This window comes from Lineus longissimus, chromosome 1 (assembly GCF_910592395.1).
Source record: "Lineus longissimus chromosome 1, tnLinLong1.2, whole genome shotgun sequence".
Taxonomy (NCBI): domain Eukaryota; kingdom Metazoa; phylum Nemertea; class Pilidiophora; order Heteronemertea; family Lineidae; genus Lineus; species Lineus longissimus.
The window spans coordinates 28,900,042-28,918,719 of NC_088308.1; the positions used below are offsets into that span (position 1 = coordinate 28,900,042).

General features: G+C 41.9%; 1 protein-coding gene across 5 annotated transcripts in view; it reads left to right on the plus strand.

Moving 5' to 3' along the window:
* Positions 1-18,678, plus strand: part of LOC135496317 (speract receptor-like) — a 97,817-nt gene that overhangs the window by 61,991 nt on the left and 17,148 nt on the right. For 4 of the 5 annotated variants that reach the window (XM_064785600.1, XM_064785594.1, XM_064785578.1 and 1 more), the window contains exons 2-4: positions 7,308-7,833; positions 15,874-16,065; positions 17,197-17,341. In XM_064785600.1, coding sequence (XP_064641670.1) covers positions 7,408-7,833; positions 15,874-16,065; positions 17,197-17,341 — 763 coding nt within the window. In that variant the 5' untranslated portion in view covers positions 7,308-7,407. Of the gene's footprint in view, positions 1-1,589; positions 1,824-7,307; positions 7,834-15,873; positions 16,066-17,196; positions 17,342-18,678 lie in introns of those variants that run through there. The other variant, XM_064785589.1, reaches the window with a different exon arrangement.

Consider the following 18,678-nt stretch of genomic DNA (forward strand, 5'->3'; position numbering starts at 1 on the left):
ATGAGTGATGGCCTGAGCTGACAGGATGCTGCCTGTTGGCACATATGTACATACATGACATACCATCAATACAAAACCGTATATAGATGCCTCTCTGCTGGATCCAGGTCAGTTCACCTTGTGATGCTCATTGTGCATCATCTGATGGGCACATCTTAAAGAGTATTAAAGCATGATTTCATGTTCATATTACATCCTGGACCTTTGTCTGCAGAGAGAATAGTGCAGGAATTCGGTAGAATCTGAGCGTTCACTCTGGTCAATGGTCTAGCATCTCCCATCTACTGTGTGGCCGTCCTTAGACGCTTGTCCACCTTTCGTTTGGAGCATTGAATGTTGGCCCGTTGGCCAGGGGTAAACTGCTCTGCATTGGGAGGTCCATGGATTCCTCTCATTCCCTGGTCAGATCTAGGATACCTTTCGTTGCAAATGATTGTACTAGTTGCCCCGAAATACATAAAACATCCAGGTTGGACGAAAACCTTCTTCAGTTGCATTGAATGTAGACTGTGGTCACAGCAGTGTATGAGCGTGTGCAACAAGTAGTCCGGTCATAAGTCATAAATTGTGAAAATTCCTGCATAGAATGTATGCTGATATAAATTGTCCAATTATTGACAAAAAGGTCTATACCATTCTTCCATTGAACATAATGACACATGGCAATACGGGGCCATATTTTCGAGCATATATATATAGGTGCGGATTGAATACTCGATATGTATAATTCACTTGACATTTGTCAATGCAAATGACTGTGATAGTGAATCCTTTATAACACTGTTTGAAAATATGGATTTACATTTTGCGCTTGAGATGTTTGCTGACGTTTTATCAAGAGATATCTATATCATGGCCGCTGGTTTCGCCTTGACTGAACGTCTGATCTAAGTAGAGTTTTGTTAGTTTTCAAATGACAATTTCATTTTAACTCCTGGCAAAATTCACTGTAATCAAATCCGCCACAATTTGCTGAGTCGTATTGCCACTTATAGTTATACTGTTAGTCTACGGCAATATTTGCCAGTCGAAATTGGAAACTCTAATGGACACCGCTCAGTATAGATTAGTATACATAATTGTATTTATCATAATTGGTTCTGTTATTTATACCCTTGATACAAGGATAACGTAAATTCAACTCATAACAAATTCTGAATTACAACTAAATCTGAAATGAGTGCATGGAGTACAGTACAAATAGTACTTTGTATGGTAATAATGCACACGGTCCTTTGCGAACACAGCATTTGGTATCATCTCCTTTAATTCATGTTTCTTTAATTCACTTGGAAAGACCGGGCTTTTTTTCAGGTTGTCCTTTGTGTATATATTCGTGTATTCATATCGACAGCCTGTCCTGATGTTTCCCCGCGGGAATTAGGTCATGCAGACATTGCTCAATGCTATAAGGATGTACGTCATGATTTTTCAATGTGACCCTGATACAAATAGAAAATAGCTTAGAAAGACATCAACTCAGGCCTACTGTCAGACAAAAAAACCATCAAAGTACCGCTGATGATATAACACTGCCTCGAGCGACAGTCTGTTTACTTCATATTCGATAGTTCGTATGTTTTCGTTATTCTAAATCGGGACGAGTCGCGCGTATGATATCAGGAACAACACGACAACTGTATGTCCACATATTTAAGAGATTAGTCAGAGAATCATTTCAAACGGACCTGAACAGGTGGACGTGTTGTAAGGACACGCACATTATCAATTCGATACCGCTGTTGCTGTAATATCGTACACGCGATACATTCATAGCAAATATGGTCTAGCTCTATTGAACTGGATTACTGTCTGGACAGAGGGTAAGAGATCTTCTCCATACATGCTCTAGTCTCTGTTCATCTTGGTGGTTGTACCCCCAAAGACAACGAAGAAGCAAGCACTTAACATGTACTGTATACCGGTGATCTGCATCAGTCATATGACCTGAGACCACGTGAGATGCAACCAGCTGTACTAACGAAAGGTAGACAATATCAACAATTACTAATTGCCTGCGCCTTTTATTTCATGGATTGATGCAGGCGAAATTCCATCATGCTATCAATCTTATGGCAAGAAGTTCTCTGCCCATTATAATAGGATATTTCATCAAACCTTTGAATGCAAAATCATCCAAACGCAACCAGGCTTGCTCTTGATTGGGAACATTATAGCGAAAAATGAAACTAATAATTTAGTCTTTTTCAATATTACGAGTCGAAGGCAGCTTTGATGGCTGTACATCGTTTTCTCTACCACGGAATAGCTTTTTCTCAAGAGAACTCAATGATTGTGCCTTTTGACCAATTCCTTAATCAAGTAGTCAGTAGGCTATGAGACATGCAAACAAGGAGGAATTTCATCCAGTAAGTATCGTGGATTATGATGTCGCTGTCTCAGTGAGGATCAAACAGCAGGGTTCACCCTGGTTTGGCACCTCAATGCACTTTTCAATGTGTTTGTTTGTTACCTTGTTTGTGATTGATTTCGGTATCCGTCTGAGCTCGAATGATCCCTGCAGAGCTTTGTGGACAAACACGTCTTCCATCTGAGCTCATGCATCACTACCCCTTCATTACAGGTCTGCCATGACATGCAGTACAACCTTCTGTACCAGTGACAACTAGGCATGGTCCACATTTTCGATACAAAAAGTAACTACGTGTGTCATGTAATCGGGTAACAGTCTATCATGATCAGGGCGTCGTTTTCAGGAGCATGTTGTCAGTGCGTTCATTTCATCCGATGACTATGAGTAGACCTATCGTGGCGATTGGAATATATCTTAGTATTTCAGAATACAAGCACCGGATTTTTATCGACCCCATTTCGACCCCTGGGGTCAAGGTTACGCCTGCCGAGTAAATACCGACTGCTGACAGCAAATACCTTGTTGTTTGCCACATAAAGTAGCGCTTACTTCTGGATTTGTGTCAATATTTTCCTATCACGAAGGCATTTTTAATATCTAAATCGTTTTTATACCTCCTATCAGTCATTGAACCGTTTTACTAATCTTACAAATATGATTTAAAGCACTTATTTTGATCTCAAATCATATTGACTTTTTTAACCAACTGGTATTTAAAGATTGGCAATGTTAACCAAGTAGCGTAATCGCCATGTTCCACTTGTGCTAACTCAGGCTAATCCAAACAGTTTGCACGTATCATTAGTTTCCCTTCGAGAAATAAGCTGGTTCACGGAGCGTCTTGCGTGATATGAAAAAGTTGTGCTGATACAAACTTGTGTACTACACGTCATGTTGCCCCCTGAATGCTTACTCTTATTGATATTTTGGTAGCTGTCGGGATGGACGTCATGTCGCGGCCTCGTGGGTACTTTTCAATTGATATCTTACTCTAGCCATTGCTAACAATTTACTACTGGTTGTACTGGTTTTTACACCTGTCCGTGGAATGTTCGATTTGAGTATCATCGATGGTAACAGATTGTGGGCCTAATAGTCGAGACAAGGTAACTTATTTCTTTGATAATAGCTGCGAAAATATTAACCTAACTTTCTAATCTCTCCTAATTGTCAGCTGATGATACCCAAAAGGGAAATGCAGAAATAATCAGCGGCAACCTGCAAGCTTCCTTGGCGAGGCGTATAGGTCAGCACAGTTACCCATTGGCAATTACTTCAATTTCTTTCTTGCCATTGGTAAGAGAGATGGATAGGCAGTTATCAAATAAATGCATTTGTTACCTTGCATAGGTATTTTTTTATAGTTTTACCGAAAAGCCTCGAGAGCTGGATATTTGTATTTGCCGAAAAACCGTATCCATTTAAACCTCAACAACAGTGTGTGGTGTGTTGGCCACCAAGGTCAAACTCGTAATTCTTATAGACAACCAGAATTGCGTTGACATAGATAATTAGTTTCTGTTAATGGGGCAAATTATATAGCGTTGATCATCAGATACATGTACGTTGATACCAAGGGAAATTATAGAGCGTTACATGCACTGCAATAACCAATACAACAACATTTCAGTTTGAATAAACATTGGAAATATCCCGTCCCCGGCAGGCTGATTTCCTTTCATAAAGATAAACATCTTTTTCAATGGTACATGTTTGCAGTTTGAACGAATCAGAGACGTTTGTTTGGAAGGAGGAAGTAAGAGGACATGAACACGACTCTGAGCACGGACATTTCATTCAATTCTTTAAATCAACCAACGGACTCCAAAATTTAAGTTCTATTGCGTCGTTGGGCGAAAACCGTTGAATATATTCCATGTTGAATAATTAGTAGTTACTGAAGTACTGGTCGGGCTGATTTGATTTGTAAAGACTATCCAGGTTTCAGTTGTTCGATGTAACAAGTTGTTTGTACTCAATAAGCTACCTTTCTCTGTGGCAGTGAACATACATTAGAAACATACAGTGGAACCCCTGTATAACGCGACCACCCCGCTATGACTAACAAGAATTTCCGGTCCCGAATGGTTTCCTCTCTAATAACCATTACAAGGCCCCCGGGAACACGACCATCCCAACCCAACCCACGACCACTGGATTGGGCGGTTCCCAATGACAAAATTCACCCCTCTAACCCGACCAAAGGGCCTAATTGCCGTAATCGGTCGCGACCGCGTCTCCAATTAACCCGGCAATTTTAAACACCTCGGCGCCAAGCTCTCTCTTGATTATTATAACACCACAGACAATGGCTATCATGAGAATACATATGAAAACCTTTGTACAAATAAACTGCGTTTTACTAACGGTTTTTGAATCAATTTATTCCTGTTTTTTTCATCATTCAGCCCTGTCAGTGTTGGACATGATGGGTACCGACAGCAAAAAATCATGGGATTTACATTAAAGCGTTTATCACTGAACACATTGGAGCATTCTAAAATGTGGAATGATGAGAACTGAAGACGAATGCTGCCATGATTTCTGTTAAGAAATTGATTGCGGCATATTTGTCATGCTGCAGATAAAAAAAATGTTCAAGTCCAAATAGTTTTTTCGCCCTGTTCTGCACAAAATGAAGAAACATCATCACTCCCAAATTATTTTTTTTTGGTTTGAAAGATTTTCAGAATTTTGAACAATTTTTGCGGGAAAACCTAATCAGTGGGCACTCTAGAAACATTCTATGACAGTAATGATGATAACTATCAAGTTTGTGAAGCCATGTCGGGTGCCCTCTCCTCAGCACCCTCGACCTCACCTTTGGCTACTGGCAGGTCCGTGTTCACCCTGATTCGCGCGACCAAACAGGTATATACACCTCTGTTGACACTTCGTGGGCTCGAGAAACCGGCTTTCCGACAGAAATGGTGCAACCGGTTCGTAGACCTGCCAGACATCGGTCCATGAATATTCAGTGCTGATCGGGTGATAACCTCATGTTATGTTTTCAACGCCTCATCGGTCCAACCTCGTCTTCATGGTCTTTATGATAATCATAATTTGATGAACGAGCTGCTACTAGGTCCCGGTCGACAGCACTGAGCGGCAGTATTGCCTTAAAGCTTGTCAATTATCTTGTCATTATCTGATAACTTACTCCTTTTGGTCTTGGTATGATATTAAGTGGCCCTAATTGCTAATTCATTACCTGTAATAGTCTAGGTAAAGGTTGATGGGATGTAATAGAGTAGTCTACCATGAAGAAGTGGTCACAGCAATTTGCCTCGGAGCAGAAATTACATGCATGTAACAGAGTCTTTGAAAGACTATGCTTGTCGCTTGGAATCATGATAGGATATCTTAATCATAGAATTGTGGTCAAAGAAATAATCCGAGTGAATATGATGCATTCAGGTCCAAGCTTTCCTTAGATTTGGTCTGATTTGAGTCGCCAGTACCTTACAACCGGTCGATTCCAAACATCTGCCCACCCTTCCGCTTTCACTTTCACAACTCGCAGTCGTACCGAATGATTAACTGTTTGTTGCTCGACACACCCAGACATTGTGTGTAACATGATTTAGTGCAAAATGATCGATTGTGTCAAAAGTGTTACTCAAATATGTACTTAATACATGTATATATGATTTGATTCACGTATATTTAGCCTTAACATGCCTTTGTCCTTCGACATATCAAAAGAGCAAGAGTATCATCGAATATGCTGATTGATTCGGTTGAGATCGAATTCCGATTCTGTAGTCAAATTATAGGCATCGACAATCAAATATTAATGGTTTCTAAAATCAGGTTGTTGGCGGTGTGATATTAGATTTTTCGTTTCTTTTCTATGAGAAGTGCAAATTGGATTTGATACTATCGAGACCTAGGACCATGCTCGCACCAAAGTATGTGCTGTTAGATGATTATAAGATATTGTAGTTGGAATGTATCAGCTCTAACTCTTGTCTTATATTCGCAGTTACGATGTCGCAATGTTTACATGGCAGTGAAGTACTGGGCCTCGTTTTACGTCTGTTTGATACAAACTATTGAAGCAGTCAATGTTTGCTTTGAGGTGATTTGGAATAGAAAGTGATGCCAGGCTCTTATTGGTTGGTTCACCAAATACAGCTCGAATGGCGCTGATTCCGCCAGTTAGTTTCTTCCTCGTGGAGTTTGGTGAGACAACGGATACCTCCGGTTTGGTGTCAATTCCTGCATTCATGACAATACTTAAAGATTGCTTCCAAACAAGTTAGGGTTATTCTGCTCGAGTCAATTAAGATGGAGGTCTGGCGTTTCCGGGTTCAATCAATGGTGATGATAGAATGAGGCTTATCAACCTATATTAAATTCGCCAGTAAAAGCTTAAAATTCGCACCTTCCGATCGGTTGTTTTCTTTAAATGCGTCCTTGGAAATGCCGCGAACATGAAAGTAATTCCTCGCGAGACTTTTTCAGGTTGATGTCCACTTCTTGCAGTGGACGGTTACACGGTTAACCCTAAAACAAGTCTGAAGACCAGTTATACCGGAGAATGGCAGAAGTTTGGCGATGATGGGGAAGATTTAACTTAATTACGCTCTCACTGGAAAATCAAAAGAGTCGCTGATTCAGTGGGCACTCGGACAATCTAATGTACACTAGACGTTCATTAATGCGATGTGACACTACATTGTATGCCCAGCGGCGAATGAACCACACAAGTGTGTGCCGTGTTTTCAAGGCTTAAGATAAATGCAAATACAATCACTCCTAAGTATATGGGTGGAGTCATCACTGTTTCAGGAAACCATAATTGATGTGCTCCTTGATTTTCTCGAAGTCTCGAAACGTTCTATTTTCAGGTGTTGTTGAAAATGCGCCCAACGTGACATGTATATTTTCGGTATTTATAGAAAATCAATGTTTTTTTCTTGTTTTTCAGATGTTGCAAGGTGACAGGGCTATGATAGCTTGACAGGGCTAGAAGCGTTCACGATAGAGTAGCGTCATGTCCATGGCGGAGTCGGTCACTTGAGGCGATCATGGAGTACACAAACATCGCTAGGCACTTGGGAAGGATACTCCGGATTATATTCAATGCGACATGTGTGCTTTGTGTATTCTTCCAGCTTCTGCACCTCAGTGCGGGGAAAGAAGACATCAAGATTGGATATATCATGGGCGCGGATTTGAAAGAGGGGGTTTCACCGGAGTCCTATTACAGGCCGGGCAAACGAACCTCCGGGGCTGTCCAATTAGCTATTGATGAAATTAACAACTCTACTGAGTGGCTGCCAGATCATAGATTAACGTTAGTAGTGAAGGATACGTATGGGAATGAGGAGTATAGCATTAAACATACCATCAGTCTGAAATGGCAGAATGTCTCTGTTATTATTGGACCTCAGGATACTTGTCAATATGAAGGGAGAATTGCGGCTGCCTACAACCTGCCTATGATATCCTATGTGAGTAGCAATTTGTATTTTAGAGTACCAGGATTGAGATTATGATATCCATGCCGACTAACCGGCGTTGTGTGTATATCCATCCTTGAAAGGAGGAGACTCACCGCCGGTTAGTCGGCGGGATGTTACGTGGATGATATTTACGCCAAGTAAACCGCTGGCGATGAACACTTTCATGTAGGATATAAAATACAAGGCTGTCTCATTGCTGGGTTATAGTCTATACTTATATCAAAAGTGTATACCAGCTTGTGTGTACAACAATTCAACGTAGAACAGTTCAACTTCCATGTACATCGTTGGCCCTATACGACGCCTGATGCATCGATATGTTTAACTGAATCACTGAATTTCACTTGGTTGAGTTTGTACAGCTGTCATTAGTCATGCATTTATACAAAGATCTGCTGTCCTGGGTGTCACTCATGTCTGTCAGTTCCGCCAAGTATTGTGTGATACAGTCACGACAGGGCATGAACATCATCTTGCACACAGGGCCTACTGCACGACTTCTCATTAGGCTGACGTTACATAGGCCTCATTCGTTCACTTCCCACATGTCACGTTCCAGCTTTACTTAACGTTCCTCGGTGAATGCACGGCCTTGTGGCATGCATTCAGTGAGGAACGAACGCATTAAGGGGAACGTGACATGTGGGAAGTGAACGAATGAGGCCTATGTAACGTCAGCCTTACGCATGGCCTGATATTGTCAGGATGGGGCATGAATTGCTGCTTTGATAAGCGTTTTTGCCGGGCGATATTACAATATTTTGGTCCGTCTGCTCTTGTCTACTGCCTTTAGTGTACTTGCAAGGTATGTTCAATCCCACGTACCTTTCTTAAAATCTTCAAAGGAAATGCCTGTCATTTTGTTAGTTTGAGTGGACGTCTCGAGAATACATTAACATGTCCACGTATTTACAAAATCAGATTCAAACTGACAACAGAAATGTCGGAGGGACTTCTTGAATAACAAAGGCGTTCATCCACACCGGGAATGGTTTCATTCTGACTAACTGCACTAGCTCACGGCCGACACAGCGCTAACTTTGAAAAATATGATAATATCGTCTCCTGGGTAGAACATGTCAAAACCACACGCTGAGAACCAGACTTAACATGTTTGGATTCTCATCTAGTTACAGGCGCATCTCCGGCATATCTGAAGCTGCAGGAATGTACTGTTGTGTACTGTGTGTGACAAACAGCCTGAAATAATCGAAATACAATTAGCGCAGGACTCCTTTTCAGGGGGTCATTTTCTACTTCTACACCAGTCGAAAATTCGATCAGATAATGATTACACCGTACATCTACTATAATTAGATAAAAGGTCCACAGAAAAAAGTATGAATGCAGCTATGTGACTGTTTCTGTATCGATATATACCATCGTTGTACTTTTATTGGGATTTTTCTCAAATTATGCTCTATAATCTACCGTAAATAAAGCTCTGAACTAAGTTAATAGCGTGTAGACGCGAGAGATAATGCATAACATTGATTAATGGACCAACGATCCCATCCACTCTAATGCGTGCCTCTGGGGCCTATTATCAGAAATTACTCTTCCCAAAGCCCTGCCTATTTTAAACAATAGCAAGACAGTGCGAATGTTGAGTGTTTCCCTGGTCGTTCCTTTATCATTGCCGTGACTGGTTCAGTGATGTCGACTCGCATTATTGAAATGAATTGAACGCACTCTGCCGGAAGGGTCCTCTCAAGCTAATATCTGCTGAGCTTGCCTTCAGTAACTTTTTTTTAAAGAATCTGGTGGTGAAATGCGATATCTTTGACGCAGCATCGAGCTTTTTGCTGGAGGGAGATAGAGCCTGGAGATGGGACCGGTATATGTTACTCGTAATCCGTGAGCTGGTGTCGCCAGGGATTGTGATAGAGCATTGGTGAACGATGCCAGTATCAAGCAGGGTATAGGCTAAACTCAGTCTCTCTATATTGCAGTCGATATTTCTTACGCGTAGTCCTTACGGTCTTTTTGAGCGCACTTGAGTTACACGCAGTAACATAACTGCGGTGAAAAGAGTGGCTGGTCTGGAGGATGTTTTGTAGATGATTGGTATGAAAGATATCAAGCAGATTAATCTATTATCTGCGTGGTGAATGATAACATTGATAGGGTTATTTGGCGAAAAACCTGCAAAGTCGAGCTCCTCGCGCAATGGTGTCTCCTTCGCTCTGGTGTCACATCGATGACATTCATTGAGGAGCATTCCTGCTGAATGTTGCGGCATTTCCCGATCGAAATAAGATCTGACAGCATCCTTCTGGCTGTTATAAACTTCCGATTTGATGTCGAGTTGTTTTGCATGGTCTCTGTGCCGAGAGTACAACTGGATGATGAACTAATCTGTCCAATGGTGACCAGTGCTGGGCTACGCCATGACGACGTTGACAACCTCGTTGAACCGTTCCTGCTACACTTTTATAACCAGAAATAAGCAAAGAAAATTCTGAATGTATTGTTAATAACTTCATTGCATTGGACAAATATACCGGTAGAGGAGTTAATTAGAAGGCACTGACGAAGACCCATCCTCCTTCACGTCAAATCGGTGTGACAAACGTTGAGGAAGGTTCTTTGACATCAGTGTGGACTGCTGATTTTTCGTTTCCTAACTTGGTCGAAATGACATCGTAGTGTCGGGCATAGATAGTGTGGGAGCAGAACCCTCTCCGATCCACTTCACGAGACGCATAACTTCTCTTAAAAGTGGCATAAGCTGTCGAAAGTGCATCCGTCAAAACTATAATCATGAAAAAGGTAAATTCTCTTCTTTCCCTCGGTTTGCTGCATGACTGTTCCATTGAGGCGCACTTGATTGCCATCCCAAAAAACTGATCAGATGCACCATGTTGTCAACATTTGCCAATTTCCATCTCGTCAAAGAGGAAAAAGATTGAACTTGTGGAGATATCCTTCCTCCGATTTGCGCGCGATCTTAATATGCGAGTTTTTTATGCTGCTTGCATTTTCCGGCAGATTGGAATCGTAGTGGATCTCCTCCAATCATGCTTAAATGAGCGAATGAAAGCTAAAAGTGCCTAGTCAGATAGTACATGTATGAAGAGATGGTGTGTTGTTTGTAAGTGGTCAATTAAGTTACTTTACCTAGGAGATGGCGCTTTCTGATGATATTGGATGATTTCCTAAATCATGGGATACCAAATTCCACCTGTGCTTCTGTTGATGTGTGTAGCCACAGAGTAATTCCTTCAAACCTTGAAGCGAATACCAGGTGATGTGTACTTTATGGAATGTTACCCAAGCTGTCCTATCAATGAATCAATATCTCTTCATTGTTTTCTATCAAAAATATCGATTTTTCCCGGCCACATCTGACACGAACCTTCCGGCATCTCCCACATTGCTTCACAACCGGATGTTGACCTTTCTTAACAGCTTCCGCTTTCTGCTGCAGCTAGTTGTCAACGGATCAATCGTGATTTTATGACAAGTGGTAATAAGTGGCGGATGTTAAATGAGTGCCCAGGAAATTATGACTTTTAGCCAACTGTTCATTTCTTTATTATCAGTTTCTGTTCGATGTTTTGGAATTGATTTGAAAGTGAGTGCAGATTTATACAGATCCTTCTGCTCATCAATCTTGCTCGAACGATAAAAAAACCTTATATCTCATGACGTCCGAAATTGGTCTAAATTACAATGGAAAAATTGCGTCTGGGGCGACTCTGTAAAGCACGATGCCCGGCTGGATACAGGAGCATTGTCTCCTGATAAAGTGCATGGTCAATGCATCAACACTATAAACATCATGCATCGAATTGTATACAATATAACCACCATGATGCATAGTACACGTAATTGCATTATTAGAGGAATTCGAGTTTGCACCAGTGAATTAGTTCAGCTGTTAGACAAATGTTTAGACCACCAATAACACATCGGTGTCCATTCTTATAGATAAGTGGTGCCTGGTTGAATCATGGAGGTTAAATGAAATAATATATGATGAAGCGTTAACTAGATTAATGTAGCTACTACATGTAATTGACACAATTCGAGCAAAGCATGCCGCGGGATCGAAATTCCCTTTCACTGTGGTAGCATTATTCACATTTCTTGATCTTTAATAAAGGCGTGATATATATCTGTCTGAAAACCCCACCTTGGCTCAGCTGCTACTCGGCTGATGAAACTGCAGCTGTCTGACAGCCGTAAAGCCTGCATCGCCAGAGAATAACCTCAACCACCTCAGAGGTTGGCTAAAAGGTCGCCATCGTTACTGCTAATCCAATCTCTATATCGAAGAAAAGTTAGAATCACAACTTTTCTGAAATGTTTTTAAACCCCGGTATATGTAAAAATTCCACTGCTGAGCTGAGCGACACGCAAAAATTACCGCGCCATTAACGTCATGTTAAAAACGAAAAATAACACTTATTTCCTTCTCTTTGATACTCTCCCGGTCTTCAACAAACTCCATTAGTCAACTCAAACCTCACTGTCTCTGGTTCATGACTTATCAGATGAATGCTTGCTGAGATACATGAACTTCAAGTAAGACATCTTGAGCAATACTGGCTGCTTCAAGAGGGACATTCAGAAGAAAGTTGACATTGAAATCCAATCAGCAAGTCAACAGCTTTCTACATTTGTTTGTCCGAACCTATTGTATTCTGACGGATTATGGTACATGGTTCTAAAGAGGCCATGACTGTCATAGAATCCTTTGTTTGCAGGACATTCTCTCCGAAGACATTTCAATTAACGGCAATACGAACAAAGCATTACGTAGTTTACAAGCCAAATTTGGCCACCAGTACATATGATACACAGACGCCGTGGCTGTAGTGAAACGCGACATCGTTGTGTTGGGATCAATCATGAAGCCAACACTAAAGCCAATGTCTTGCATTTTTGTCCGTGGTCGGGTGTGATTGTCATGTCATGACCATTTAGTGTCTCTTTTGACAAAACCAAGGCTGCCACAACCATGGCAACGATAGGATAAATGAAACCTTGTGTTAGCGGGGGCATGAAACCTTGCTGAAGGCCATGGCTTGCGTGAGGAAAGCCTTTATCTCCACTTGTTTATGTGGTCTTGATCACCCTTTTGTCTTCAATAGGGAAGATTTGTGAACTAAGTGTATACCACACCGAATGACCGGACTTGAAAAAAGCTGTCTTGCAAGCAGGAGACAACCACAGTCATTTGTGGTATTCGGACGTGCTAACTGGCTGCCTTGGTAATCCACCTGCCACAGCTTGCATCCAAGTCCTGTTCAAGCAGACACTGTTAACGGTCGTCTCCCACATCAGGACACAGGTTGCCACATGGTCATAATGCCTTTCTAATCAATTATCTGTAATAACGTGCGCCTTGTCCATCAGGTCCATTAGTGACAGTAAATATTGACTGGCACCGTCACCAAGGCTGTCTTCTCACACTACTCCACACTGCTTCACGATATCTAATAAGGTACTTCATGTCTCATGAAGATTCCCTTTGATTTGAGCTCTTCCCATTCCCCATCACTCTAGTCGAGTAGTTCTTTAGGCTGGTTGCTCTACGACGACCAAAGACCTTGCTAATTCAAGCATTAGTGTAAATTAAGGCTGTGCGCTCTATCATTCCATGATTGGATGCATTAACACCACAACTCAACCTGTATTGGCTTGTCTAGCCAATTGTCGCAGTAAAATATAAGAATCGATTCTATGATCGGCCCAAACAACTCTGAAGTGTTTCAATATTACTACCGATGCCATATGTTACCGGCTGCAGTGGTGGATTACTATACAAGTACATGTATGTTGTTGTTGTTGTTGGGGAAGTTCGATAAAAACTGTCACATTTTTCAGCTTTCGGTTTTAGGATTGTAGCTCTGTTTCTGTTGTCCATAGTTTCCTTGCCAAAGATGTGTGCTCAAGCCATGCCTCCTCTCGGCTTGTCATCAAGGGACAGTCTATCAGGATGTGTTCGGGCGTTAGGTCAGAGAAACAACATTCATACTTTCGTTGTCCCAAAACTGAGGTATTATCTTTATAAAACGTTAAGAAAGAGTTTTACCTCTCTGCTGCCTGAACTTGTGATGACCGATCTGAGATGAGTGTCTCAATGGTAAGCTCGAGCACTTGCCTATAGTGAAGATGCTTTTCAATATCACTCACAGAAAGATACTTGGAAAACCAAATAGAAATCAATATATCGTCTTTCAAAGCAATATCTCACCCAGCCACAGATTGTCTCGTGGGGGTGTTTTTAACAACATTTAACATCGACTTAATCTGACGAGTTGTCTCGTTCATTTTACTTCCTTCGAAGTCTCCATAGGGTTGGGAGCTTGAAACCAGCGAACGTGTCATGTTGCAAGCGATACAGCCACATCACCCCGCGGGAGAACGTAGCCTACGGGAATACCATTACGGTCACGTAAGAATTGCCAAAGCTATGTTTTTTAAATATTTGATTATAGATAGAGTTGTTTTTCAATTTTGTGAAAAAGAACACGACTCCAAGATAAAATAGCACGTCACCACGCCTATTCCGCATTGAATGTTGATTGATAACAAATTGATATTGACTCAGATTAATCATAAATAATCTGATAAAATGCTACCCGATCGGGTCAGCCAACACCTGTTGGTCAATCAATAATCAAAGCAATGCAATGATTTCTATTCTGAGGGCTGTTAGTTCAACCTGGACACTGAGTTTAAACAAGCATTTTAGTCCTTTGTAAGCGAACTCTGAAATGCCGACCAGACAGAATATTTCGATGAGATGCCGAACGAGGTATCGCGCGCGAGAGGGGGGCGGGGGGCAGAGGGAGACGAAGGCAAAACTTAGGTGAGAGAATACAGTGGCAGATTCAATAAAGTTACTATCAACCATGGTCAGCAGAGTATCCTCTGTTCTAACCTGTCATCAACCATGGTCAGCAGAGTATCCTCTGTTCTAACCTGTCATCAACCATGGTCTGCAGAGTATCCTCTGTTCTAACCTGTCATCAACCATGGTCAGCAGAGTATCCTCTGTTCTAACCTGTCATCAACCATGGTCAGCAGAGTATCCTCTGTTCTAACCTGTCATCAACCATGGTCTGCAGAGTATCCTCTGTTCTAACCTGTCATCAACTGAGGTTTGTAGATTGCATTACTACAATCGCCTTTATACCATCTTTGCGGCTAGCGAAGGGCCAATCATTTGGATGTCGCAGTCTCCAGTCTGGTGAACGGATCGGAAGAGTTCCAATCTATAAATGCCATTCTCTGTGACATTATGTAACAAACTAATCAGCCTTTCTGCACTAATACGATATCATTGATTGGATCATGTATCTTTTGTCATCTTAATCAGATCACAAGGCAACAACTCTGTCAATCATGTGTTTCTCTGGACATTAATGTCAAAGTTATTTTGACTTATCCATTATATTGTGTGATGAGGTGTTTTGTGAAGCGGTATGTTGATGGTACTGTAGTTTTATTGGGAAAATTGATTTTGAAATCGGGAGAATTCGAATCAGTTTGATAACGTTAATGTTGTGGCTTCCAGACACGATGAAAACATGATGTTTATTAAAGTCAGTACGCTTTATCGGAGTTGCATCGGATTAATGACTATATGTCATTAGCAGTAAATGGGCTGTTTTTTTTTGTGTGTTTTTAGTGTGGTGGCAGTGAGAGACTTACATGATACGCCATTGTGGCAGGTTTTTCGACATTGTTTTGACATCTGTTTCGTTCGATCGATGCAGCCTTATCATCGTGATGTATTCCGAGGCACCACTCTCTTGATTTTAGCTACAGACAGGCCGCAACATGATATGCTGCTAACAGCTACATTTCCGCGCCTATTTTTGCGATAGGCAATATAATAACGCCGAACATGAAGAGACCAGCTATGAACTGGTTGTCAGCAGTGTATTGCCAAAAGAAGAAGGGAGATTATGGCTGCATCTCCACACACAAATCACCTGACGGTTTTTTCTTCTCACCCTCGCTCGTACAAAACAGTCTGAAACACAGATATATTGTTCTCCTCTCTTTCAGTATTGTAACGATGCCGCCCTATCCGATAAAGTGAACTTCCCCACATTCGCCCGCACGAAGCCGCAGGCGGGTCAGATCGCCAAGTCGGTCATTGCGTACCTCAAGAACTACGACTGGAACAAAGTCACCCTGGTCTACTACGACAAGGGTGACAATGGTCCTGTCACAAAGGCAGCTGAGGCTATACAAGAGGTGAGTCAATTACTTTTTAACACCTCCATTGACTAGTCCTTTTAGATGTATTTTGTTCCAGTCCAAGTGGTTTTTGTTACGACACCAAAACGGGGCGCACTGGCCACTGGCCTGCATGCGGCCTCTTTTAATACTACATTCAAAGCAACTCGTTGGTCAATATCTCCTCGAAATTGGAAATGCAGCGTACAGGCATCTTCCTTCTAGCTTCCGGTCAGTCATGTCAGTTCCTGGTTCCCACCCAATGACCGGCAATGGAGCTAACGGAGCTTCCTTTACTGTTATTATTATCCATATGCCATGGACCCTTTGTTGTCTCTTCGAGTGGCAATAGTCCTCAGAATACTTAGAAACGAAGCTTGAGATGCCTCCGAAATCACTCTGATCCGAATGACATGGTTCTAATTTACCTGAAATGAGTCTGGAATGATTGTTGGAAGTTGTTCCAATCAAACTAATTGGAAAAGGACACGACCTCCCCTGTTGTAAAGCACGTTTCGCTTTGACGTGGTTTGGGTTGCTCGCGGCTAACGAGATGGTAACTGCACTCACTCGAGGAAGCCAAACCTTTGCTTTGAAGTGTTGCTCAAGTATAATGTCCGCGATTGAAGTACGTGTAATAAGGAAGGAAAGACACCTGTACTATAAGTTAGGGAGAGAGTGCATCAGCCGTACATGTTAATAATATCATTTCGCCCTGACTGTAGACGTTGAGCATGTCAATTTTTGTTTATCAGAAAATGCAAAATGGACGTTGATCTTCTTCTACAATAGCCCATTACTTGTACTAAGTGCATCCAAACCATGGAACTTTGAGAGCCTTTGAGAGCTTTAGTGGTCGAAAGATGAAAATGGTGTTTCTGATTGAGCAACTAGTTAGACCTGCCTTATCAGACCAATTTCCCTCCATCAACATCTGACCAATACTTCAGATCCTTTCATTGACAAATAGCACCGGAAAAAGGCAAGAAGCCACGCAGCTTTAGCAGGCGTTGGGTAATTTCGGCACTCCTGGCCGACTTCAAAAGCCTCTGAAAGTAGCAAAACTGTGATGGTAAACCTTTGTGGTGGAATCAAACCTAAACACGATGCCTATCTTACCGTTCATACCGTTAACGCTTTCTCTTCCAGCTAGTGGTGAACGATCCCACTCTCAACATTACCACTGTCCATCGTTACACCCAGGCTGTATTCTTTGGTCTCGATGCCAACCAGGGCACAGAACCGAACGAAGACTTCGCCAGTATCATCAAAGAAACATACAAAACCACGCGAAGTAAGTAAGACAAGAATGCATGGGCTGATTCAAATACGTTTACGGACAGATACTGCTATTTGGTTCTGGTTCCTCTGAGCGGTTATTTGATAATTATCATCTCCCTTGCCAGGTTGGCATGGCAGACCAATTACGTGTACATGTATAAGATTTCATCAGTAATTCCCCATGTTTCATCTCTAATTCTATATATTTAAATCAGGCCAGGTGAAAGCAGCCTGGGGCTGCTTTGTTTTTCTCATCTTACAAACAGTTAGAAGGATATCTTTCCCTGCCTTGCCTGTCATTACTGATGAATGAGTTGTATCGAGAGCCGATACCATCACAACCATCTCACAGATCCACCTCGCGATCCTCCCATTAATCCCTTCACCTTTCAGCCCATCTTTCCAGATTTCTTTGAACAAGTCAGTTGAACGCCTTGCCAATTAATCCTTAGCGTCTGATAGGAAACTATTGTCATGCTCTCGCCGCGTTCAATCCATCATCCAATTTGATCCCGGTGATTACGGCAAATTTGCAGCTCGTCAGCGTACCTCATTACACTTCTCCGGATTCAAGTTTTACTGGCTCGGTGGACTTCTTCTCCTTCTTCTTCAGCATTCGCTCTGAACTTGGAGGTGTTATTCTTATTTTCCAAGGATTATTCCTCCTCCAAATGGGGATAAGCGTTTTTACGGGCCCCCTTTCGCCAATACGTTATATTCCCAAAACAAATGGATAATGTCTGTGCTGTTGATAAAGGAACCCTACGCATCTCACAAGCTGTTCCTTTATCATCTTAAAAAGAACCAAGAAGGTGACTGAAACTTGCACGAGAGCATCTTTTCCTGGTCATTCTGCCACTTTCTAGCTGCGTTTCTCGTTTACTTGGTTATTGCTTTGTAGATCATTGCGGCGTCTCATGGGTAACGCCAAACAAACGTTACCTTAAAAGAGATTGGATTGTTTTAAACTAATCCGATATCCAATGTTCATCCTGCCGTATCCGGTTTTTAAAACTCACTTTCCATTATGCTGCTGATGTCAAAGGATGAAGAACCTTTGTTGCATACACACATTGGAAACCGATACTCGACGATAACTGATCTCATGATATAAGATACCAGGCTTAGCATGATCCCCTGGGAGAACGTTCGTGCAGATTTCACCAACTGTTGCCTTCCCAGGCAAGGCTTGGCATGGGTCAGCAGATACCGGTAACATGCTGATCATCTCCAGGGAGGGACACGTTTTGCTACCTTAACAGTTCTACATGATCTTAGATAAAGCTGGCACTGTTCCTCTTACCATATGAGATACTTCTCTCGTCAATATCTGGTGTTGTACTGACACAA